Below are 25,613 nucleotides of genomic sequence, written 5' to 3' on the forward strand. Positions count from 1 at the left end.
AAGTGATCTGCCTGCCTTGGCCTCCCAAAGTGCTGAGATTACAAGTGTGAGCCACCATGTCCAGCCAGTAACTGATTTTTGTCAAAGGCACCAAGAGCATACGTTGGGAAAGGGATAGCCTCTTCAATAAATGGTGCTGGAAAAATTGGATATCCACATACAGAAAAATCAAACTAGACCCCTGTCTCTCACCATATATAAAAATCACCTCAAAGTGGATTAAAGACCTAAACGTAACACTCAAAACTATGAAACTACTAGAAGGAAATATAGGAGAAATGCTTTATAACATTGATCTGGACAGGGATTTTTTGGATAAGACCTCAAAAACACAGGCAACAAAAATAAAAATTGACAAATGGGATAACATCAAACCAAAAAGTTTCTGCACAAAGGAAGCAATGAATAAAGAGCACACATAATGGGATAAAAAATTTGCAAACTGTACATCTGTGACAGGTAATTCTTGCATTGCTATAAAGAGATACCTGAGACTGGATAATTTATAAGAAAAGAGGTTTAATTGGCTTATGATGCTGCAAGCTGTATGGTAAGCATAGTGCTTGCATCTGTTTCTGGGGAGGCCTCAGGAAGCTTATGGACATGATGAAAGGTGAAGTGGGAACAGGTGTCTCACATGGCAGGAGCAGGAGCGAGAGAGACTGGGGTGGAGAGTTACCACACGCTTTTAAATGATCAGATCTCATGAGAACTTGTTTGCTATGGCAAGGGCAGAACCAAACCATGAGGAATCCACTCCCATGACCCAGACACCTCCCACCAGGCCCGACCTGCAACACTGGGGATTACAATTCAACAGGAGATTTGGCGGGGACATATATTCAAACTATATCAATGTCTGACAGGTTAATATTCAGAATATAAAAGGAACTCAATAGCAAAACCACAAATAATTGTATTTATTGATGGAAAACCTAAGACATTTATCACAAGAAGATATACAAATAGATGGCCAACAGGTATATTAAAAACTATTCTACATCTCGAATTATCAGATAAATACAAATAGAAACCACAATGAGATGTCACCTCACTCTAGTTAGAATAGCTATTTTTGAAAAGACAAAGGATGATGTGTTCACAAGGATGTAGAGAAAAGGGAACCCATGCACACTGTTGGTGGGAATGTAAACTAGTGCAGCCAGTATAGAAAACAGTAAGGAGATTCCTCAAAAAATTGCAGGTAGTACAAATTTTTGTACCGTATGATACAGCAATCCCGCTGTTGGGTGTATATGCTAAAGGAAAGGAAATCAGTATGTTGAGGTATCTGCATTCCCATGTTTATTACATCTGTATTCATAATAACCGAGATATGGAATTGACTTAAGTGTCCATCTGTGGATGAATGGATAAAATGTGATACACACACACACACACACACAGAGTAGAATACTATTCAGCTATTAAAAAGAAGGAATCCTGTCATTTGCAATTATGTGAACGACCCTGGAGGGCATTATGTTAAGTGAAATAAGCCACACAGAAAGACAAAAACTGAATGATCTCACTTATATGTTGAATCTGAGAAAATTAATCTCTTAGAAATAAAAAGGTAGAATAGTGGTTACCAGAGGCTAGGAAGGGTAGCAAGGAATGGGGGAGATGGGGACAGGTTGGTAATTGGGTACAAAGTTACAGTTAGATGGGAGGAATAAGTTCTGGTGTTCTATTGCACATTAGGGTAACTGTAGTTAACAATAGTGCATTATATATCTCAAAATAGGTAGAAGGGAGGATTTTGAATGTTTTTACTACAAAGAAATGAGAAATGTTTGAGGTGATGGATTTACGAATTACGTTGATTTGATCAATACACAATGTATACATGTGTCAAAGCATCACATTGTATTCCATAAATATGTATAATGATGTCAATTAAAAAGAAAACTTAAAAATGCATGTTTTCTGTTTTTTTTATTCTAAATATTATTTTGTATATATTTTCAAGTGACTGTTCTTTCATCCATACAGAAAAACAAAACACAACTAGGTAGCCTTAAAGAAAACAAAAAATTGTATGAACCCTAAATTTTAAAACACTGCTGCAATTAGTCTAATCTCTTTCTATAGATTAGAGATTGAACAATTAAAACAACCTTGTGAATAAAAAGACAGGAAATATTGTAAGATTGGCATTTGTACAAAGATAAATGATATAGTTACTTTAAGATATTTTAGATACTATTATTTTTACCCCCTTGTTTAGGAAAGTAAGTCTAAACCAACAACCTTGAAGCCCATAATTCTGAATGAAATTGTAGATGCTCACAAAGAAAAGATCAAGGAAGTTATTATGAAAGAGAGTGTGGCACCCACCGAGCACCTCAGACTCTATGACAAGTATGACTTTTTAATTACCAGAAAAGCTGAGCAAGATGTTGATAACTTCCTCGCAGAAAATCATAGTTATGAAAAAATAATAGATGAAATTCGCAAATACCAGAAACTAATAGAGGAAATACAATACACATCCATAAAGGTAAATAACTCCAGTTTTGTACAACTGTTATCTCTCTCTGGTATCTTTTCCCCAGTTTCATTAGGGTGTATTTTTAGAACACAGTGAAAGAATTAGAACATTACCATCAACAGGAAAAATACTTATGGAGCTTCTGATGTGTCTCCAGCATTGTGGTAAGCCCTGGGTATAAGAAGCTAGGCAAAATGCAGTTCTTGTGTTCATGTAGCTGAGACTCTGCTACCACAACTCTGACAGGTATTTTATATAATTTGCCCTGTCCCTACAATTCCAAGAACCTATTTGATGTTTGCCTTAATGTTTATAAATCCTGTGGAAAATATGGTAATTACACCGAAATGTGGTTCTGTTTAGAATACCAGTAACTTAAAATTTTCTTTTTTGTCCCTGTTTACATTTTCTAAATTTTCTACCATGAACATGCATTTTTTTTGTACAGAGCAACTATAACGTTTGAAACCTACATTATTTATTTAGCAATATAGTAATTCAATTCACCAAAATTATTACTATTATTGTCCTGAGATTGAATTGGTTTCCAAGATAATAAACTTTTCAAGGATATTTACCCAGAAGATAGTTGTATAATACAAATGTATTATTCAGAAAACCCTCCCTGAATTATATGTTTTTTAAAAATCTTAATCCTGTTATATCACACAAAAATAAAAATTATGAGAATGGCAAAATATGAAAATCTATTTGTTTTATTTCTTATGTTGATTAAACTTTTAATCTTTTGCAGACTATTCGTTTAGGAATGTTTGAAATGCACTGTGAGGAATTAATCAGAGCTTTGGTGAAGCGAGCAGATATTATTTGTGGGAAACTTCTAGCTAAAATGTTCAGAGATCATCAGGAAGTAAATACAAGGTATTTATGTGATACTGATTTTTTTATTTTTTGGGAGGGGATGTTTAATAGAATCAGCTGTCACTCAACTAAAATAATGGATTAGAGCAATGTCATAAATGATCCAAAAGAAATGATTATGCTAAACTTATTTCTACTTGGGTTTAAGTGTCACTTTGTGATGTAATTATTATTAGTAGTATTTTTTTCACCACAAATATGCCTTCCCAATTTTCTGAGTTAAGGTGGTATTAAAATGTATTGGTATTTCTTTTGCACAAGTGAAGTGGACATTATCTAACTTCAGAGTTTTATATTTGTGTAATCAATATGCAAAGTGGGTTTCAAAGTAGATTTACATAGTAGTTGTTACGGGTCCTAAGGGACCATCACATTTGAAACTTCATCTTCCTATAATTACTCTTGAGGGCCATGGTAACTTTTTCTTTTATCTGGAAATTCATTTGCTGACTAACCTAGGGATTTTTGGGAAAACTGACCCATGTGAAGAAAACTCACAGAATACTAGTGTATAAAGCAGAATAGCTGTTTCTTTAAGACAAGAAGCAGAAAAGTGTAATGTTGCTCTGGGAATCTCTCGACTGGCATCAGTTACATGGGTGAAAAACTCCAAATAATCAGGATATATTTTATGATTATGGTATCAGAGAAAAAAATAGATCATTAAAAATATTTCTTTCAAGCTGTATAAGAAGCCTGAAGGAAGTTTTATTTACCTATCTTGTGTTAGGCACAAGATTAGCCACTTAGGCTCTAAGGCTCTAAACGTGAATAAAACTGCTGAAGGAAGTTACAATGTAGATGGAGAAATAGACATACAAACCAGTAGATTACAGTACCATGTAGTAAATACTGTCATGAGCCACAAGGTAGAACAGAGAGGACAGAATTAATTTCCTCCCAAGATGGAGTTTGGGGGAGGGGGAGAATCAGGGAAGGCTGCAAAGAGGAACTGACGTGTGAATTTTATTTTGAAGGATGAGTGGGAGTCCATCAGGTGTACAGTGTGGGTGAAAGAATTCCAGGAAAAGAAGACAATATGTAGAGGGTAGTGAGGTGTGAAAATGGCAGGGTATATTCCAAGAACTAGGAGTGGTTTGCATTGATTTCATAGCGTGAGGGAAGAGAGGTGAAAGGCAAGGCTGGGGATAAAGGCACCGTGTGAAAGAGGACTAGGACTTGAGTACCTTATCTAGGAACCAGATCATATTTTCAGCTTAAAGCACCATTTCCTCTAAAAGAACTGGAAGAATAGTGAAAGTGTCTTCTCATTATTGCTGTTCATGCTGGGTGAAATATTTATTTTAATTTCAGAGCTACTTCCCCTGCCTCTTAATGCTCTTGGAGCTTGTGCCAGTTCTACTTTCTCCCATTGTCTCCTAATTATGCCTCTTGCCTCTCACCAGACTCCCTAGGATGGACAGAGGACATATCAGGACTATTAAAGGAGCCATTAGATATGAATGCCTTCTAATTCTTGCCCCTGCATGGTTTGACTCACCTCTCCAGAAAGCCTGTCTCCACATACTCAGAGGGCAGGAGTCTGTCGCACCGTTCAGTTTTTCTCTCTGCCTAGGAGCTCAGCGCCATTGCTTTCAAAGCCTCTGAACCTGGCTCCTTCAGTCATCTCTTCTATATTCCTTATTTTGAACCTCTTCTTACCTGTTGATTTTCTCTCTGAAGGTTACAAACATGTTGGAGGCCCTCTTTCATGTCCCAGCCCCAGACTTTAACCCATTATCCCATGCTGTTCCTGTCTCCTTCACCTTTCAGCCAATCTTACTGAAGAATTGTTCTGCTTATTTCATTTGAACTCCCTTAGCTCTTGCTACTTTTTTTTCTCTATGCCAAAATAAGTTCATGATTTATATTGGCAGCAACCCAAATCAGTAGGAAATATTTGCATATTACTGGAAGTTTCTGAGCACACAGGCCTATTTTAAACAATCCCTCTAAGTATAGTTAATCATTCCTTTCCTTTGTACTACTTTCTTTGTGCCATCTCAACTCCATTAGAGCCCTTAAAGCTCAGGTTGGAAATGATTGTTCACAGTCCTATCTCCCTTACTGTATTGTGAGTTGCTTGAGGGCCATTATGCTATCTGATTCAATTTTGTATCACTGTCACAATATTATAGTTGAAAATGTAATAGATCATTAAATGTGCACTGGATAAGTAAATGTATGCAAATTTGCTTTTAATTATTAGATGTCATATAGCTAAGTTATAGTTTTTATTTTTCATGCAATGGAATATTTAAACAGTATACAGGAATATATTTTGGAATTACATTTAACCATAAATATGTAAGATTGGTTTTGCTTGGTGTTTCAGATTATGCGATGAATTTGAGAGGATAGCTGAAAAAGCTCTTAGCACTCCTCCAAATACAGCGGAACTAATGGAAATGAAGGTATTTTTTATAGCTTCTCCATAATTGTGTGTGTATCAATTAATTATTGACACAATAATGTAGAGTAATAAATCACTCCAAAAGTTAAGACAGATTAAAAATAATAACGACTTTCAATTAGCTGGGCATGCTGGGGTGTGCCTATAGTCCCAGCTACTCGGGAGGCTGAGGCAGGAGAATTGCTTGAACCTGGGAGGCAGAGGTTGCAGTGAGTCGAGATTGTGCCACTGCACTCCAGCCTGGCAACACAGCAAGACTCTGTCTCAAAAAATAATAATAATAATAAATAAAAAGTAATAATGACTTTCAAAATACTTAGCTCATGAATTTGCAGTTTGGTAATTTAGGCTAGATGCTCCTGCTTGGTTCTTCTGGTCTCCATGGGGTCACCCTGTAGGGTCACTCACTCAGTTGGGTTGGCCAGTCTACTATCCTTCAGCAGGTTGACTTGGCTCTACTTGTCCCTCAAGATAGAGCAGGCTCATCTGGGTGTGTTCTCATGTCATGGTACAGACATACAAGCAAATTCAATTGTACAAGTGCTTTTCAAGACTCTGCTTGTGTCACATTAGCTAACATCTCATTGACCAAAACAAGTCTGATTGAGAGGACCCTACAGGGCATTGACACTGGAGAAGTGAAGTATTGGAACAATTAATGCAATTATCTATCAGGTTATTTTTGAGAACACACAACAATTATTGCCATGCTAACAGGCACAAACCAGGACTGTCCTGGGCAGCCTGAGCTGTGTAATCACTTTTCATTTATTTTAACAAATATTTAAGCCTTAAGTGACATTTTATTTTTTATAAAAGCTGTATTTTGTTTATATTAAGCTTTTCTGTGGTAGTTTGTTAAAGTATATTTTGTGCATAGAATTTGTGACACTGAAAATATTAGGTAAGTCTCACTTTCATCATTTCTCATGTTACTTCTATGTTTGAAGTTGATAAGGTTTGAATGCTTGTCCCCTCCACATCTTATGTTGAAACATGATCCCCAGTATTGGAGGTGGGGCCTAATAGGAGGTTTTTGGTAGATCCCTCATGAACAGCTTGGTGCCTTCCTGATGGTAATGAGTGACTTCTTGCTAGATTAGTTTTCTTGAGATCTGATTATTAAAAAGAGGCTGGCACCCCCTCCTTTCTCTTCTGCTCCCCCTTTTGCCATGTGTCACATTACCCTTTGCCTTCTACCATGAGTAAAAGCTTCCTGAGGCCCTGACCAGAAGCAGATGCTGGCACCATGCTTCTTGTACAGGCAGCAGAACTGTCAGCCAAAAATCTTATTTTCTTTATAAATGTACCCAGCCTCAGGCATTCCTTCATAGCAACACAAAATGGATTAATACAGAAGACCACCTAATGGCAAATAAAATAATGTTAAACAACTAGCTAATGGCCATTTCATCTTGTTTACTTTTCATGCTTATAACATTAAGTTTTTGTGGTATTTTTTTCATTTTCTATTATTCAAAAAATCCTTTTAAATTTTGTTTTATTTTTAATTTTCATGGGTACATAGTAGGTGTATATATTTATGGGGAATATGAGATATTTTGATGTAGGCTTACAATGCATAATAGTCACATCAGGGTAAATGGAGTATCCGGCACCTCAAGCATCTATCCTTTGTGTTTCAAGCAATCCAATTATATACTTTTAGCTATTTCAAAATGTACAATTAAATTATTGACTATAGTCATCCTGTTCTGCTGTCAAATACTAGATCTTTTTCATTCTTTCAAAATATTAATATATTTTTGTACCCACTAACCATCACCACATCCCCCACATCCACCCACTACCCTTATAGACTCTGGTAGCCATCCTTCTATTCTCTACCTCCATTAGTTCAATTGTTCTAATTTTTAGCTATCACAAATAAGTGAGAACATGCAACGTTTGTCTTTCTGTGCCTGGCTTATTTCACATAATGACCTTCAGTTCCATCCATGTTATTGCTAATGACAGAATCTCATTCTTTTTTGTAACTGAATAGTACTGCATTGTGTACCACATTTTCTTTTTCTATTCATCTGTTGATGGACACTTACACTGCTTCCAAATCTTGGGTATTGTGAATAGCGCTGCAAGAAACATGGGAGTTCAGATATCTCTTCAATATACTGATTTCCCTTTGTTGGGGTATATACCAGCAGTGGGATTGCTGGATCATATGGTAGCTTTAGTTTTAGTTCTTCAGGAAACCTCCAAACTGTTCTCCATAGTGGTTGTACTAATTTACATTCCCACCACCAATGTAAGAGGGTTCCCTTTTCTCTGCATTCTCAGCAGCCTTTGTTATTGCCTGTCTTTTGGATAAAAGCCATTTTAACTGGAGTGAAATGATATGTCATCGTAGTTTTGATTTGCATTTCTCTGATGATCAGTGATGTTGAGCAGCTTTCCATATGCCTGTTTGCCATTTGTATGTCTTCTTTTGAGAAATATCTATTCAGATAATTTGCCAACTTTTTCATCAGATTATTAGAGATTTTTCTATAGAGTTGTTTGAGCTCCTTGAATAGTGCTGCAATAGTATAGTTCCGGTTGTTAATCCCTCATCAGATGGGTAGTTTGCAAATATTTTCTTCCATGCTCTGGGTTGTCTCCTCATGTTGTTGATTGTTTCCTTTGCCATGCAGAAGCTTTTTAACTGGATGTGATCCCATTTGTCCAATTTTGCTTTGTTTGCCTGTGCTTGTGGGATATTACTCAAGAAATATTTGCCCAGTCCAAGTTCCTGGAAAGTTTCTCCAATGTTTCCTTGCAGCAGTTTCATAGTTTGAGGTCTTAGATTTAAGTCTTTAATCCATTTTGATTTGATTTTTGTATATGCTGAGATACAGAGGTCTAGTTTCATTCTTCTGCATATTAATATCCAGTTTGCTCAGTACCATTTATTGAAGAGACTGTCCTTGTCCCAAGGTATGTTCTTGGCAGTTTTCTCGAAAATGAGTTCACTGTAGATTTATGAATTTGTTTCTGTATTCTCCATTCTCTTCCAATAGTCTGTGTGTCTGTTTTTCTGCCAGTACCATGCTATTTTGGTTACTATAGCTCTGTAGTATAATTTCTAATCAGGTAATGTGATTCCTCCAGTTTTGTTCTTTTTGCTCTGGAAAGCTTTGGCTATTCTGAGTTTTTTGTGGTTTCATATAAATTTTAAGATTTTTTTTTTTTCTATTTCTGAGGAATGTTATTGACATTGACATTGCTTTGGGGGTAGTATGGACATTTTAACAATATTGTAGTCTTCTAATTTATGAACATGGAATATCTTTCTGTTTTTGGTGTCATCTTTAATTTCCTTCATCATTGTGTTTTAATTTTTACTATAGAGATCTTTCACTTCTTTGGTTAATCCTGGGTATTTAATTTTATTTGTGGCTATTGTAAATGGGATTACTTTCTTGATTTCTCTTTCAGATTGTCCCACCTTTGGCATACATAAATGTAAATGCTACTGATTTCTGTATGTAATTTTGTATCCTGCAACTTTACCGAATTTATCAGTTCTAATAGTTTCTTGGTGGAGTCTGTAGGATTTTTCAAATATAATATATTATCTGCAAACAAGGATACTTTGACTTCTTTCTTTCTAATTTGGATGACTTTTACTTCTTTCTCTTATCTGATTGCTCTAGCTAGGATTTCCAGTACTGTGTTGAATCACAGTGGTGAAAATTGGCATACTTGTTGTGTTCCAAATTTTAGAGGAAAAGCTTTCAGTTTTTCCCCATTCAGTATGATACTGGCTGTGAGTCTGTCCTGTGATTTTTATTGTGTCCTCCTGTGCACAATTTTTGAGGGTTTTTATCATAAAGCAATGCTGAATTTTATAAAATGCTTTTTTAGCATCAATCAAAATGGTCATATGAAATCTATCTTTCATTCTGTTGATATGATGTATCACATTAATTTGCATATGTTGGATCATCCTTGCATCCCTGGGATAAATCCCACCTGGTCGTGGTGAATGGCCTTTTTAATGTGTGGTTGAATTCAGTTTGCTAGTATTTTGTCAAGGACTTTTGCATCAATATTCATCAGAGATATTATCTTAAAGTTTTCTCTTTTTTTGATGTATCTTTGTCTAGTTTTGGTGTCAGAGTAATACTGGCCTCATAGAATTAGCTTGAAAGTATTTCCTCTTTGCATTAGTTCTCATGCTGATATGAAGAAATAACTGAGACTGGGTGATTTATAAAGGAAAGAGGTTTAATTGACTCACAGTTCTGCAAGGCTGGGGAGGCCTCAGAAAACTTACAATCATGGCAGAAGGGAAAGCAAACATGGCAGCAAGAAGGCAAAGAATGAATGAAGCACGGTGGAAAAGCCCCTTATAAAACCATCAGATCTCTTGAGAGAGAACTCACTCATCACCAGAACAGCCTGAGGATAACTGCCCCCGTAATTCAATTACCTCCCACTGGGTCCCTCCCATGATGCATGGCGATTATGGGAACTACAATTCAAGATGAGATTTGGGTGAGGAGACAGCCAAGCCATGGCACCCCTCCTCTAGTTTTTTTTTTTTTTTTTTTTTTTTTTTTTTTTTTTTTTTTTTTGGCTAGTTTGAGTAGGAAGGTTTGGTAGAATTCAGCAGTGAAGGCATCAGGTCTTGGGCTTTTCCTTGTTGGGACACTTTTTATTATGGATTTGATCTTTTTACTTGATTTTGTTATCTGTTGGTCTGTTCAGGTTTTGTATTTCTTTGTGGTTCAATCTCGGTAGTTTATATGTGTCTGGGAATTTGTCCATTTCTTCTAGGTTTTCCAATTTATTGGCATGTAGTTGTCTGTAGTAGCCTCTAATGATCCTTTGAATTTCTGTGGTTTTGATTGTCATGTCTTCTTTTTCATCTCTGATTTTATTTATTTGAGTCTTCTCTCTTTTTTTCTTCGTCTGGCTAAAAGTATGTCAGTGTTGTTTAGCTTTTCATAAAACCAACTTTTCAATTCATTTTTTTGGTATTCTTTATTTCAATTTCATTTATTTCTGCTCTGATGTTTATTATTTTCTTATACTAATTTTGGGTTTGATTTGTGCTTGCTTTTAGAATTATTTAAATCAGTGGGTTATTTGAAGTTTTTCTACTTTTAATTTAGCCACTTGTAGCTATAAAATTCCCTCTTTGTGATGCTTTTGCTGTATCCCATAGGTTTTGTTATGTTGTATTTCCATTATCATTTCCTCCAAGAAATTTTTTCAGTTTCCTTCCTAATTTCTTCATTGACTCACTAATCATTCAGGAGCATATTGTTTAATTTCCATCTGTTTGTGTAGTTTCCAAAATTCCTCTTGTTATTGATTTCTTGTTTTATTCCATTGTGGTCAGAGACTATGCTTGATATTATTTCAATTTTTTGAATGTTTTAAGATTTGTTTTGGCATCTAATATATGGCCTGTCCTTGAGAATGATCCATAAGCTGCAGAGAAGGATGTATATTCTGCAGCCATTGGATGAAATGTTCTGTAAATATCTGTTAGGTCCATTTGGTCTATGGTGCAGATTAAATCTGATGATTCTTTGTTAATTTTTTTGTATGAATGATCTTTTTTGGTATGACATATGGCATATGGTTTTTTTTTTTTGTATGACATGCTTTGTATGAATGTTGAAATGGGGTATTTAAGTCTCCAGTTATTATTGTATTGAGGTTTATGTCTCTCTTTAGCCCTAATCATATTTGCTTAATATACCTGGTGCTCCAGTGTTGGGTGCATATATATCTTCAATTGTTATATCCTCTGGCTGAATTGGCCCCTGTGTCATTATACAATGACCTTCTTTGTCTCTTTTAATAGCTTTTATCTTGAAATCTACTTTTTCTGATATAAGTGTAGCTATTCCGGGTCTCTTTTGGTTTTCATTCGCATGGAATATTTTTTTCCATCTCTTTATTGCCAGGCTATGTGTGTCTTTGTAGGTGAAGTGTGTTTCTTGTAGGTGAAAGATCACTGGGTCTTGTTTTATTATCCCTTCAGCAAGGCTCTGTCTTTTGATTGGAGAGTTTAGTCCATTTACATTTGATGTTATTGTTGTTACTGATAATTTTGATTGATAAGTAAGGATAGTCTCCTGCCATTTTGTCATTTGTTTTCTGGTTGTTTTGCAGTCTTCTCTTCCTTCTTTTTCTCCTTTCTGTCTTCCTTTTAGTGAGGGTGATTTTCTCTGGTGGTATGTTTTAGCTTCCTGCTTTTCATTTTCCACATGTCTGTTGTATGTTTTTTGATTTGAGGTTACCATAAAGTTTGCAAATAATATCTTATAATTTATTATTTTAAATTGTTGACAACACTGATTGCATAAACAAATAAGCAAGCAAAAAGAAAATTAATTTAAAAATCTATGTTTTGACTGTAGCCCCCTGCTTTTTAACATTTTGTTGTTTCTGCTTATATCTTATTGTACTATCTGTCTGGAAAAGTTGTTGCAGTTATTTTTTACCAGTTCATCTTTCTGTCTTTCTACTTAACATATATATATACACATATATATATATATATAGAGAGAGAGAGAGAGAGAGAGACAGAGTTTACATGCCACAATTACAGTGTTATAATAGTCTGTGTTTTTCTGTTTATTTACCATAATTGATGAGTTTTGTACCTTCAGATGATTTATTATTGTCCATTATTGTCCTTTGCTTTCAGATTGAAGAACTCCTTTTAATATTCCCTGTAGGACAGGTCTGGTGTTGATGAAATCCCTCAGCTTTTGTTTGTCTGGGAAAGTTCTTCTTTCCCCTTTATGTTTGAAGGATATTTTCACCAGATTTACTATTGTAGGGTACAAGTTCTTTTTCCTTCAGCACTTTAAACATGTCATGCCACTCTTTGCTGGCTGGTAAGGTTCTCACTGAAAAGTCTGCAGTCAGACGTGTTGGAGCTCCATTGTGGGTTATTTTCTCTTGCTGTTTTTAGGATCCTTTATTTTTGACCTTTGGGAGTTTGGTTTTTAAATGCTTTGAGGTAGTCTTTATTGGGTCAAATCTGCGTGGTGTTCTGTAACCTTCTTGTTCAGAAATATTCATATTTTTCTCTAGGTTTGGAAACTTTTCTGTTATTATCCTTTTGAATACGCTTTTACCTATATTGCTCTCTCTACCTCTTCTTTAAGGTCAATAACTCTTAGATTTGCCCTTTTGAGGCTATTTTCCAGATCCTATACATGACTTCATTCTTTTTTTATCCTTTTTTCTTTTGTCTCCTCTGTGTATTTTTAGATAGCCTATCTTCAGGCTCACTAATTCTTTCTTCTGTTTGATCAACTCTGCTGTTAAGAGTCTGATGCATTCTTCGGTATGTCAATTGCATTTTCAACCCCAGAATTTCTTCTTATTTTTAATTATTTCAGATTCCTTGTTAAATTTATATGATGAGATTCTGAATTCCTTCTCGGAGTTATCTTGAATTTCAAAGTTGCCTGAAAACAGGTATTTTGAATTGCCTGTCTGAAATGTCACATATCTCTGTCTCTTTGGGTTTATCTCTTTGGTGCCTTATTTAGGTTGTTTGATGAGGTTATGTTTTCTTGGACGGTCTTGATGCTTGTGGATGTCCACTGGTGTCTGGGCATTGAAGAGTTAGGAATTGTACTCTTAGCATTCTGGCCTTGTTTGTACCCGTCCTTCTTGAGAAGACTTTCCAGGTATTTGAAGGGACTTGAATGTTGTGATCTAAGTTTGTGGTCACTTCTTCTGTATCTGCATTAAGGGATACCTCAAGCCCAGTGACACTGTGGATCTCATTGCCTTGTAGAGGTACTGCCTTGGTGGTCTTGGATAAAATCTGGAAGACTTGTATTGATTACCAGGCAGAGACGCTTATTCTCTTAATTTCTGTCAAATAATTAGAGAGTCAGTCTCTCTCTCTCTCTCTCTCTCTCTCTCTCTCTCTCTCTGTCTCTGTGTGTGTGTGTGTGTGTGTGTGTGTGTGTGTGTGTGTGGCGGGTGGCAGGGGGTATGTGTGTGTCTGCTAACCTGCCTGGAACTGGGGGAGGGGTGACACAAACGCCCTTGTGACCATCACCACTGGGACTGTGCTTGATCAGAACTGAAGCCAGCACAACACTGGTTCTCATTTAAGGCCCATGGTAACCTCTGCCTTGCTATTGCCTGTGTTCATTCAAGGCACTAGGGCTCTACAATTAGCAGATGGTAAAGCCATCCAGGCATGTGTTCTTCCCTTCAGGTCAGTGAGTGGCCCCAGCCCCGAGTGTCCCTGAGATGCTGCCTGGGAGCCAGGGCCTGGAGTGGGAAACCTTAGGAATCTATGTGGTACTCTATTGCAGCTGAACTGGCATCAGACCACGAGACGAAGTCCTTCCCACTCTTCCCTCCCCTTTTGGTAAGTAGAGGAGACTCTTATGTCCACCACCACAGGTCCTTGGGGAGTATTGCCAGGCCATAGCCAATGTTCACTTAAGGCCCAAGGGCTCTTGAGTCAGGTTGCGGTGCATGTTGCTAAACCTAGGACCCACTTTCACAAAATAGGGCTCCCCTCTGGCCGAAGATAGGTCCAGAAATTCCTTCTAACAGCCAAGGCCTGGAATTGGGGACCCCAAGATCCCACTTCATACTCTACCACACTGTGGCCGAACTGCAAGGCCAAGGTATTTAAACTGCAAGACAGAGTCCTCTTTACTCTTCCCTCTGCTTTTCTTAAGCAGAAGGAGTCTCTCCTGGTAGCCACTACAGTTGTGAATATGCCAGATCACACCTGAAGCCGGGACATCTCAGAGTCTCTTCCAAGGCCCAGAGTGTTTCCTAACTGGCTACTGCTCCTGATTATTCAGTGCCCAAGGGCTCTTTAGTCAGCAGGTGATGAATTCTGCCAGGACTGCATCCCTCCCTTCAAGCCAGTGGGTTTTCTTCTGGCCCATGTGTGTCTAGAAGTGTCTTCCAGGAGCTAGGGCCTGGGATGGGGGCCTCATGACTCTACCCAGTGCCTTATCCTACTGTGGCTGAGCTGGTATCCAAGTTGCAATGTCCTCTTTACTCTTTTCTCTCCTCTCCTCAAGTGGAATGAAGGGATCTTCTTTGGAGCCGTGAGCTGTGCTGCCTGGGGTTGGGGGAGGAATGGCGCAACCACTTCTTGAGCTGCTGTGGCTGTTATATCACTAGGTCATGTGCTCCCCAAGCCCACTGGCTCTGACCCCACACAGCACTAAAACTTGCCTAGGAGTTGCAGTTCTTGTGGTCTAGACTGCCTTTCAAGTTGTTTAGGGCCTCAGAGCACTAGCCCATGGCAGCAAGATTTGCCAAAACTCTGGTTGTAATGTCTGGAATGGGTGATTTCCTTCTGGCTAGGGCTGGTCTAAGTGGTCCTTCCATGGACATTGGCTGAGGTCTGCCCATGTTGGCAGCACCGAGTTCCAACACAAAGTCCCACTCTCGCTCCCTGAGAACACAGATTCTCGGTGCCTCGAAGCTGATGCTGGGGGCTGGGACAGGGATGGCATCCACAATTCAAGACTATCTTTCCCACCCTCTTCAGTGCCTCTTTCAGTGATACGAAGTTATACCAGGTACTCTGATCATTCACTTGATGTTTGGTTTTCATGAAGGTGCTTTTGGGTTTAGATAGTTGTTAAAGTTGGTATTTCTATGGGGAGAACGATCAGTGGAAGCTTCTATTCAGCCATCTTTCTCTGCCTCGATCCTAATTTTAAAATATTTAAGTGCGCCCAGCAAAACGTAAAAATCATTCAAAACTTTCCATACACAGGAAATTATAAAAAAGAGTTAAAGTGATTACATATGTATTTTTTTAAATTATTCACTTAAGGCCGGACACGGTGGCTCAAGCCTGTAATCCCAGCACTTTGGGAGGCCGAGACGGGCGGATCACGACGTCAGGAGATCAAGACCATCCTGGCTAACACGGTGAAACCCCGTCTCTACTAAAAAATACAAAAAACTAGCCAGGCGAGGTGGCGGGCGTCTGTGGTCTCAGCTACCCGGGAGGCTGAGGCAGGAGAATGGCGTAAACCCGCGAGGCAGAGCTTGCAGTGAGCTGAGATCCGGCCACTGCACTCCAGCCTGGGCGACAGAGCGAGACTCTGTCTCAAAAAAAAAAAAAAAAAAAAAAAAAATTATTCACTTAAATGAAAATTTGTTAAAATCATTAAAACCAATGTTTACATATCAGTCTCTAAGGGAGTTCTGTCCTTTTAAAAGTGTTTGTACTTGGATTGAGATCCTTCATATGTGACTGTGTGTGTATGTGTGTAAAATATACACACATGCCTATATACTTTTTAGAACATTTTTATATTTTATATTAATTTTTGTTGAACAGCAAGTGATTCTTTGATTATGGATGATTATAAATGTAGTTGGAGAGTTAAGTTGTAAATTCCTGTTCATTAAAGGAAAATTCCTTTGGAAAAATGAATATTGAATATGGAGAGTGTCATTTATTTATCCTCCTAGCCATTACTGGAAATATTTAGGAATTTGGGGGTTATTTATTGTGAATTTCTACTATACATAACATTGCCTGATATTTCAAATATTTCTATGTTTAAAAAAGATTATTTCCACAAGGGCAAAGCAGCAGGTGAATTTATTCAGTACAGAAATCAGTCCTTTGGTATTGGTAAGGGGAAATAAAAATCCAGTCATTTGACTACATAGAAAGCTGATTAAATTATCAAAAATGTATTTTCAGTTAGACATTTTGTTACTTGTGGAAACCACCATGGTTTGCATCCTGTTGGTTTGGATTTACATCATAAAAACATTTAGTCTAATTAGAATAATATATCAATGAACAATTTCTTTCTATTTTTTTTTTTTTTGAGATGGAGTCTCACTCTGTTGCCCAGGTAGGAGTGCAGTGGCGCAGTCTCCACTCACTGCAAGCTCCGCCTCCTGGGTTCACACCATTCTCTTGCCTCAACCTCCCGAGTAGCTGGGACTACAGGCGCCCGCCACCATTCCCAGCTAGTTTTTTTGTATTTTTAGTAGAGACGAGGTTTCACCGTGTTAGTCAGGATGGTCTCCATCTCCTGACCTCGTGATCCACCCATCTTGGCCTCCCAAAGTGCTGGGATTACAGGTGTGAGCCACCAACAATTTCTAAGCAACTTTCTCCTTCAAAAACATTGTTAGGTCTTCATCATTTCCTTCCTTCTCCCTTTCTTCCCTTTCCTTCTTCCCTTTCCCTTCCCTTCCCTTCCCTGTGCTTGCCCTTGCCCTTGCCCTTTCCCTTCCCCTTCCCCTTTCCCTTCCTCTTCTCCTTCCCCTTTCCCTTCCCCTTCCCCTTTCCCTTCCCCTTTCCCTTCCCCTTCTCCTTCCCCTTTCCCTTCGCCTTCCCCTTTCCCTTCCTCTTCTCCTTCCCCTTTCCCTTCCCCTTCCCCTTCCCCTTTCCCTTCCCCTTCTCCTTCCCCTTTCCCTTCTTTCTTGAGACATGTCTCGTTCTGTCACCCAGGCTGGAGTGCAGTGGTGTGATCTTGGCTCAGTGCAACCACTACCTCCTGGGTTCAAGCAATTCGCCTGCCTCAGCCTCCTAAGTAGCTGGATTACTGGCACCTGTCACCACACCCAGCCAATTTTTTTTGTATTTTTAGTAGAGACTGGGATTCACCATGTTTTGAACTCCTGACCTCAGGTGATCCACCTGTCTAGACCTCTAGGTTTACAGGCATGGGTTACAGGCATGAGCCACCATGCCTAGCCGATTTTTAATATTTTCTTAAAAATATAAAGGAAGGGTCAGCCATGGTGGCTCATGCCTGTAATTCCAGCATTTTGGGAGGCTAAGGTGGACGGATCACCTGAGATTAGGAGTTTGAGATCAGCCTGTGCAACATGGTGAAACCCCGTCTCTACGAGAAAAACAACAACAAAAACCTAGCCCATGCTTGAATCCCAGCTACTTAGGAGGCTGAGGCAGGAGAATCGCTTGAACGTGGGAGGCTGAGGTTGCAGTCAGCCGAGATCGTGCCACTGCACTCCAGCCTGGATGACAGAGTGAGACTCCAGCTCAGAAAAAAAAAAAAAAAACTTTATAGGTCAAAACAATTCAGAGAAAGAGGAAAAAGTGGCATTCAGAGTGAAGTGAAAGTGCATCCATGTTTAGGTTATCACATTCCCACCTGCCCGATACCCATAAAACAAGAATTTCATTCCATAACACAAAGGAGCTCTTACTACCTTGAATGGTAGTCCAGAAGTATTGGTACCGTGGGACTGGAACTAACAAAAAAATTTTGGTTGTCCTTGAGTATTCAGTCCTGGGATAAATGTAACAAAGCCATCTGTCTGCTGCCCTACCACTCTGCTGCAGCCCTGCTGACCCCTCAGCCCCTTACCCCTGCTCCTTCTTGCCACTGGGCCCATGTTCCCTCCACATGCATCCCTCTCCACTTGTTTCATTCTCTCATTTCCTTCTATTTGTGCTTCTCCAAGATATGGGAACTACCCTCCACCTCTCACTACTTCATATCCTTATGATATGCTCTGAGCAGCGTGCCTTTGCAGCAGTTGTCTCTGTTGCAAGCTTGAAGTTTTACATTTGTTCTGGTGGTTATTTGGGTAAAAACAGACTCCCCAACTAGACTGCAAACTCAGGGAGGGCAGAGCCCATGTCTGTCTTTCGTCACACTGTATTGCCAGCACCTGGCACAGTGTGAGGCCCATAGCAGGTGCCCATAAAATGTTATTCTGAAAGAATAAGTCATCACTCAGTATCTGTTTCATATCTATCTTCTGTTAACCCACAGCCCTCCTCCCTGGTTTTCCATGTGTTGTTAAGCATTTTCTTTTTTTGTTGTTGTCATTTTAGTGAGATATTTTGGAGGGATAAGAATGAAACTATGCTGTAGTCCCTGATTTTGAACCAAAAATGTTGACTTCTAGTAAGTCTGTGCATAGTTATGCAATGTATTTCCACAGGCTGTTTTGTGACATGAGCTGTTCATTAAAATGCCACCTATAATTTTTGTTTTCCCTCAGGCTTACATTCAGAAAGTGGAGGTAACTGATATGATTGAACTAGAACAGAGATTAGTGGATTCCAAAAACTGCCTTGCCTTCCTCATCGAGTATGTCAACTTTTCTCCAGCAGACATTAGGCTAAATAACAGTGTTTTCCAGTGGTATGGAAGGATGGGAGAAATTTTTGAAGAACACAGGAAAATCATTAAAGAGAAAATAGAACAGTATCAAGAAGGTCTGAAGGTTGGCATCTTAGATATTTTATTTTCATTTTCTGGAAATGTTTTATTTTTATCTTTTTACGTAACATTGTCAATTATTTTATTTCAGAGTGCATACTTTTAGCTTTCTCATGCTACAATGTTATAATCTCATATTATAAATGTTAGTGGGAGACAGTAATACATTGGATCTTTTATAATGCTTATTGGATGATTAAGGAGTCAGTAGTATATTGATCAATATGCAGTCATTTCTTGATTTTTCAAGGTAACATAAAAAATGGAATATATTGTACATACGTGATAGTTAATAAAAATAGTATTTATCTTATATAGTTTATAGTACTATTTTCAGTTTTTAAAAATGGTTTGAATATCAAAGCTCCCTTAATGAAATGTGCTTTCATACCTCATAATTGCTCACTCTCCTAAGCATTGTGCCCAGAATTGTCACTTTAACATTCAATAACTCCAGCTTTTTTGGGGGATGGGGGGTGGGGGGTGGTCTTCCATATAAGATGGTTTGTGATTTGCCCATTTCCCTGTCCAGCTTCCTTGCCTACTTCTCCCCACTCCTTGCTCATGACTTTTCAGTAACCCTGTCAACTTCTAGGTGTCTGCTGTCCTATACTTCTTGTCTCCTCCACATTCTCCCCATCACTCCGAGGACACCCCTGCCCCACACGTGCCTGTTTGTCTAGCACACTCTATTCATTTTTCTGAGAAGCCCTCTCAGCAAACCTCAGTGCTGCTTCTCCTCTCCTGTGCTCTCACTTTGACCCCATCTCCATTGGACAATTATCTGATCGTTATGTTAGTATTTGTAAGTCTGCCTCCTGATGGGACCATCAGCTCCTTGAGAGCAGGGCTGTTTCATTGTTACCTTTCTCCATTTATATCCACTGCTCAGCACAGTGACTGACATACAGATATGCTGTGAGCATTCCATAGCTACTGTCCTGGTAAATGACTTAATATTTACAGTCTCATTTTACAGATGAAAGAGTAAGTTTCCCAAAGATCAAGAGACTTGTTCAGGCCAGCCAGTACAGATGTCCTTTAATAGCAAGCCATGCTGTCTTTCTATTATACGTATAGCAAATATAGTTAATTGGCAAAATATGTTGTTCGGAGAATAATTCATAGGCTTAAAAAAACTCTTCATTTTAAACTGTAGTTTATGTTTTTGTTTTACATTAAGGCTATATCAAATTTTAAAAACCACAGAAAACATCATGAGTAGTAAATATTAGATGTTTAATTTTCAATATAATAGACTCTTAGAAAATTGCTAAGTGGCCTAGAATGATTTATGCTGTGTTTTAAATCACAAGCTATACATACTGTTGATGAACTTTTCCTCTCAGTTTGCCTCCCCTACTGGGCCAAAGCAGTAAGTTTGCCAGGAAACTAGAGAAAAGAGGACAGAAATCAGCCTAGATCATCTATAAAATAGAAAATCTATTTTTGAATAACCTAAATTTTTGGAATATTTTATTGAGCTATTTTTTAGAGCCCTTTAATTTCGAATGCCTTACCAATTCCAATTATGTAATAAGGCTTTTTTACTTAAAACATACACACCTATCTTATATTAGAACACTATAGTTTTTAAGTGTTTAAATCTGGATTTATTTACCTTACATGTTTCTTTTGAAGAGAGCCCATGGGACAAGAAAAATAACCTTGGAATATCTTGCTTTAGTATTGCTAACTGAAATTATATCAGAGCACAATTAAGGGAATTCTGTTTTTTCAGTTGTTTATAAAAATAGCATAGGTAAAAATTGAAATTTTCTTTTAGTCCCATTCTTGGTTATTAAGAGATTTTTCAAATGCTGATAAATTATTTGTTTGCATAAATTCTTCAGCATATTAAAGATCACCACTGTCTAACATTTTTATTCATTTTATTAGCTAGAACTTCTTACATAGATAATACAGAGTTGACTTTTTCTAATCCGTGAGTTACAGGAATCTAAATCCATTAATTTAAAAATTTTAAAATTCTGCATATTTTAGATCTCAATCATTTTCCAGATCATCCCTTTTTGTTTTACCAGTGACAAAATATAATAATAATAATTCTGGTAACTCCTACAAAGTTTAAATTTTTTGACACCAAAGGGTTTTAACTTTTAAGAATATTAACAACAAATTGTTTTCATTAGTTACGGTGTGAACGGTTTGTGGAGGAACTGGAGAGTTATGCTAAACAATCAGAAGAATTTTTTTCATTTGGAGATCTTCAGGATGTTCAGCGGTACCTAAAAAAGGCTCAAATACTGAATGGAAAGTTGGATTTAGCTGCAGATAAGGTATAATTCAAAAATTCTTAAAAAGATGAATTAGTTCAATTTTAAAAGCATTGAATTTGTTTTAGTTATTCACCTTTAAGAAATAGATTCAAATAAAACCGTTTAACCACATTTAATTAGAGGATAATAGAATGACACAAATAGATTTTATAGACATGCTTCAAGGCGTAGCAGTATTGCTGTTTTCTGTTGGTAGCGATACATTTTTTTCTGTGTTAAAGATGGAGTTATACCTCGATCTTCTTTTTAACCTTTGCTTTGCATCATTTAATTATTTGCATCATAGTTCTACTATGATAGTTAGGAGTCCATAGTTTTGAGCAGAAGCAGGCAAATTATAGTACCTGGTTACTGTTTAGTTCTTCCATCTTCATAGAGGATAGCTTAGATTCAGTGGCCGTGTTTTAAAATTATGTCCATTATTTTCTCTCACCAAGCAATTTTGTTCCCAATACTACTATTTCAGAAATCAGCTTTTTCATTAGAGGAAGCTGGAGGAGAAAGAACCATACCCTCTGCCATATAAGATATTTACAGAGTTTAATTGTATTTTATATGAAAAGGAGAATGAAAACATACTATTAACTATGATGCTCTATCATTTTTCTTACATTGAAAGATCTTAATATCTTATCAGTTCAGATAATTAAGTGTTTTATAATAATCACAAATATGTCAACACACGTGGAGAAAACAAAAACTCTAGTTATTTTAAACCAAGGCCACTGAGTTGGAACAAGATGGCTGAATAGAAGCCTCCACTGATAGCTCCCCCCATCACCCACAGGAAACCAAGTTTTAACAATTATCTGCACACAGAAAAGCACCGTCATAAGAACCAAAAATCAGGTGAACAATCACATTACCTGGTTTTAACTTTGTATCACTGAAAGAGGCATTGAAAACAGGAAAAACAGTTTTGAAACCCTGATGCTGCCCCTCCCCATTCCCCAGTAGTACCCATGTGGTGCAGAGAGAGAAACTGTACATGTAGGGGAGGGACAGCATAGTGACTGGGGGACTTTACATTGAACTCAGTGCTGCACTGTTGCAGCAGAAAGCCAAAACTGTTCTGACCTCAGCTGGCACCTACTCACACAGAGAGCATTTGGACCAGACATAGTCAGAGGAGAAGCACCAGTCCCAGTTATCAGAACTTGAATTTCTCAGCAGGCCATGCCACTGTGGGCTAAAGTGCTCTGGAGTCCTAAGTGAATTTAAAAGACAGTCTAGGTTACAAGGACTGCAATTCTTAAGCAAGCCCTGATGCTGTCCTGGGCTTAGAGCTGGTGAACTGGGGCAACATGTGACCTAAGCTAGACACCAGACAGGATGGCTGAGGAAGTGCTTATGCCGTGCCTCTCCCAACCCTAAGCAGTGTAGCTCACACCAATGCAGGTGACTCCTTCCTTCTGCTTGAGGAGAGTAGGGAGAAGAGAAAAGACAGCTTTGTCTTGCATCTTGGATACTAGCTCAGCCACAGCAGGGCAGGGCGACATGCAGGGTTGTGAGGCCCCCATTTCAGGCCTTAGCTCCCAGATGACATATGTAGACATACCCTGGGCTGGAAGAGAACCCGTCGCCTTGAAGGGAAGGACACAATTCTGGCAAGATTCATCACCTGCTGACCAAAGAGCCCTTAGACCCTGAATAACTAATAGTGATATCCAGGTAGTATGCTATGGGTGTTAGGTGAAACTCTGATACATGCTGGCTTTGGGTAGCATCTCAGCCATAGTGGGGTAGAGAACCAAGTGGGACCTTGGGGCCCCCAAGTCCAGGCTTAGGCCCTTCGACAGTATTTCTGGACCTGCCATGGGCCAGAGGGGCGCCCACTGCCCTGAAGGGCGAGTCCCAGGCCTGGCAGTATTCACCACAAGCTGACTGGGGAGTGCCTGAGCCTTAAGTGAACATTGGTGGTGGCCTGGCAGAACTCCCCATGGGCCAGTGGTGGCAGCAGCAGGAGAGGCTCTTCCACTTGTGGAAAGAGGAGGGAAGGGTGGGAAGGATTTTGTCTTGTGGTTTGGGTTCAAGCTTAGCTGCAGTAGAATAGAACACCAAACCTGGAGAAAGATACCAATATTCAAGTCCAAGGTTTTAGAACACCAAGCAAATTTAACCCAAAGAAGACTACCTCAAGGCATTTAATAATCAAACTTCCAAGGTAAAAAATAAAGGAGCCTAAAAGCAGCAAGAGAAAAGAAACAAATAGCACACAATGGAGCTTCAACATGTCTGACTGCAGGCTTTTCAGTGGGAACCTTACAGGCCAGGATAGTGGCATGACATATTTAAAGTGCTGAAAGAAAACACTTAGTATATCTCATGAAAATATCCTTCAAACATGAACTAGCAAGAGAGATTTTTCCAGACAAACAAAAGCTGAGAGATTTCATCAACACCAGACCTATCCTACAGGAGATGCCAAACATAGTTTTCAAATCTGACAGAACAGGATGAGCAATAAGAAATCATCTGAAGGCACAGAACTCACTGGTAATGATAAGCACACAGAAAAATAGACTATTATAATACTGTAATTGTGGTATGTAAACTACTCATGTCTTAAGTAGAAAAACTATGAGCCCATCAAAAATAATAAATACAACTACTTTTCAAGATATAAACAGTACAAAAAGATATAAAGAGAAACAAAAAAAGTAAAAGGCAGGAGGATGAAGTCAAAGTGTAGATTTTTTAATTAGTTTTCTTTTTGCTTGTTTATGCAATCAGTGTTGTCTTCAGTTTAAAATCATGGGTTATAAGATATTATTTTCAAGCTTCATGGTAATCCAAAATAAAAACTATATACAACAGATACACAAAAAATGAAAAGCAAGAAATTAAAACATACCACCAGAGAAAATCACCTTCACTAAAAGGAAGACAGGAAGGAAGGAAAGGAAGAGAAGACCACAAAACAACCAGAAAACATAAAACAAAATGGCAGAAGTAACTCCTTACTTATCAATAATAATATTGAATGTAAATGGACTAACTAATCAAAAGACATAGCATGGATGAAAGTATTTTTTTTTTTTTTTTTTTTTAAGGAAAAGCAAGACCCAATGGTCTGTTGCCTTCAAGAAACACACTTTACCTATAAAGTCACACACAGACTGAAAATAAAAGGATAAAAAAAGTATATATTCCATGCCAATGGAAACAAAAAATTACCAGGAGTAGCTATGCTTATATCAGGGAAAATAGACTTCAAGACAAAAACTGTGAGAAGACACAAAGAAAGTCATTATATCATGATACAAGGGCCAATTCAGCAAGAGGATATGACAATTATAATTTATATGCAAGAAGCACTGGAGTGCCCAGATATATCAAGCAAAAAATATTATAGCTAAAGAGAGAAATAGACGTCAATACAATAATAACTGGAGACTTAACCACTTCACTTTTGGCACTGGACAGATGTCCCAGACAGAAAACTAGCAAAGAAACATCAAAGTTATGCTGTAGACCAAATGAACATAATAAATATTTACAGAACATTTCATCCAACAGCTGCAGAATGCGAATTCTTCTCAGCATATGGATAATCCTCAAGGATAAGACCATATGTTAGGTCACAAAACAAGGTTTAAAACATTTTTTAAAAAGGAAATAATATCAAGCATCTTCTCTGACCACAATGGAATAAAACTAGAAATTAATAACAAGAATTTTGGAAACTATACAAACACATAGGAATAAAGCAGTGTGCTCCTGAATGACCAGGGGGTCAATGAAAAAATTAAGAGGAAATTGAAAATTTCTTGAAACAAATGATAATGGAAACATAGTATACCAAAACATATGGGATCTAGTGAAAACAGTGCTAAGGGGAAATTTATAGATATAACTGCCTACACCAAAAAAACCTAATTATGCACCTTAAGGAACTAGAAAAGCAAGAGTAAACCAAACCCAAAATCAGTAGAGAAAAGAAATAATAAACATCAGAGCAGAAACAAAAAAATTGCAATGAAGAAAACAATAAAGATTAATGATATGAAAAGTTGGTTTTTGAAAAAATAAAATTGATAAACATTTAGCTAGACTACCTAAGACGTAAAGAGAGAAGACCCAAATGAGTAAAATCAGAAATGAAAGAGGAGACATTACAAATAATTCTGTAGAAATTCTAAGGATCAATAGTGGCTACTATAAGCAACTGTATGCCAATAAATAGGAGAATCTGGAGGAAATGCTTACATTCCTAGATACACACAAAGTACCAAGATTGAACCATGAAACAATCAAAAACCTGAACAGACCAACAAGTAACAAGATAGAATGCATAATAAAAAGTCTCCCAGCAAAGGAAAGCCCAG

At 37.8% G+C, this 25,613-nt stretch overlaps 1 protein-coding gene across 1 annotated transcript in view; it reads left to right on the forward strand.

The window, feature by feature from the left end:
• Positions 1-25,613, forward strand: part of DNAH7 (dynein axonemal heavy chain 7) — a 341,486-nt gene that overhangs the window by 76,521 nt on the left and 239,352 nt on the right. Inside the window, 5 exon segments of the mRNA XM_050752319.1 lie at positions 2,231-2,503; positions 3,249-3,376; positions 5,712-5,790; positions 18,765-18,989; positions 21,139-21,285. Of these exon segments, the coding sequence (XP_050608276.1) occupies positions 2,231-2,503; positions 3,249-3,376; positions 5,712-5,790; positions 18,765-18,989; positions 21,139-21,285 (852 nt within the window).

Source organism: Macaca thibetana, chromosome 12, assembly GCF_024542745.1.
Source record: "Macaca thibetana thibetana isolate TM-01 chromosome 12, ASM2454274v1, whole genome shotgun sequence".
Lineage (NCBI taxonomy): Eukaryota > Metazoa > Chordata > Mammalia > Primates > Cercopithecidae > Macaca > Macaca thibetana.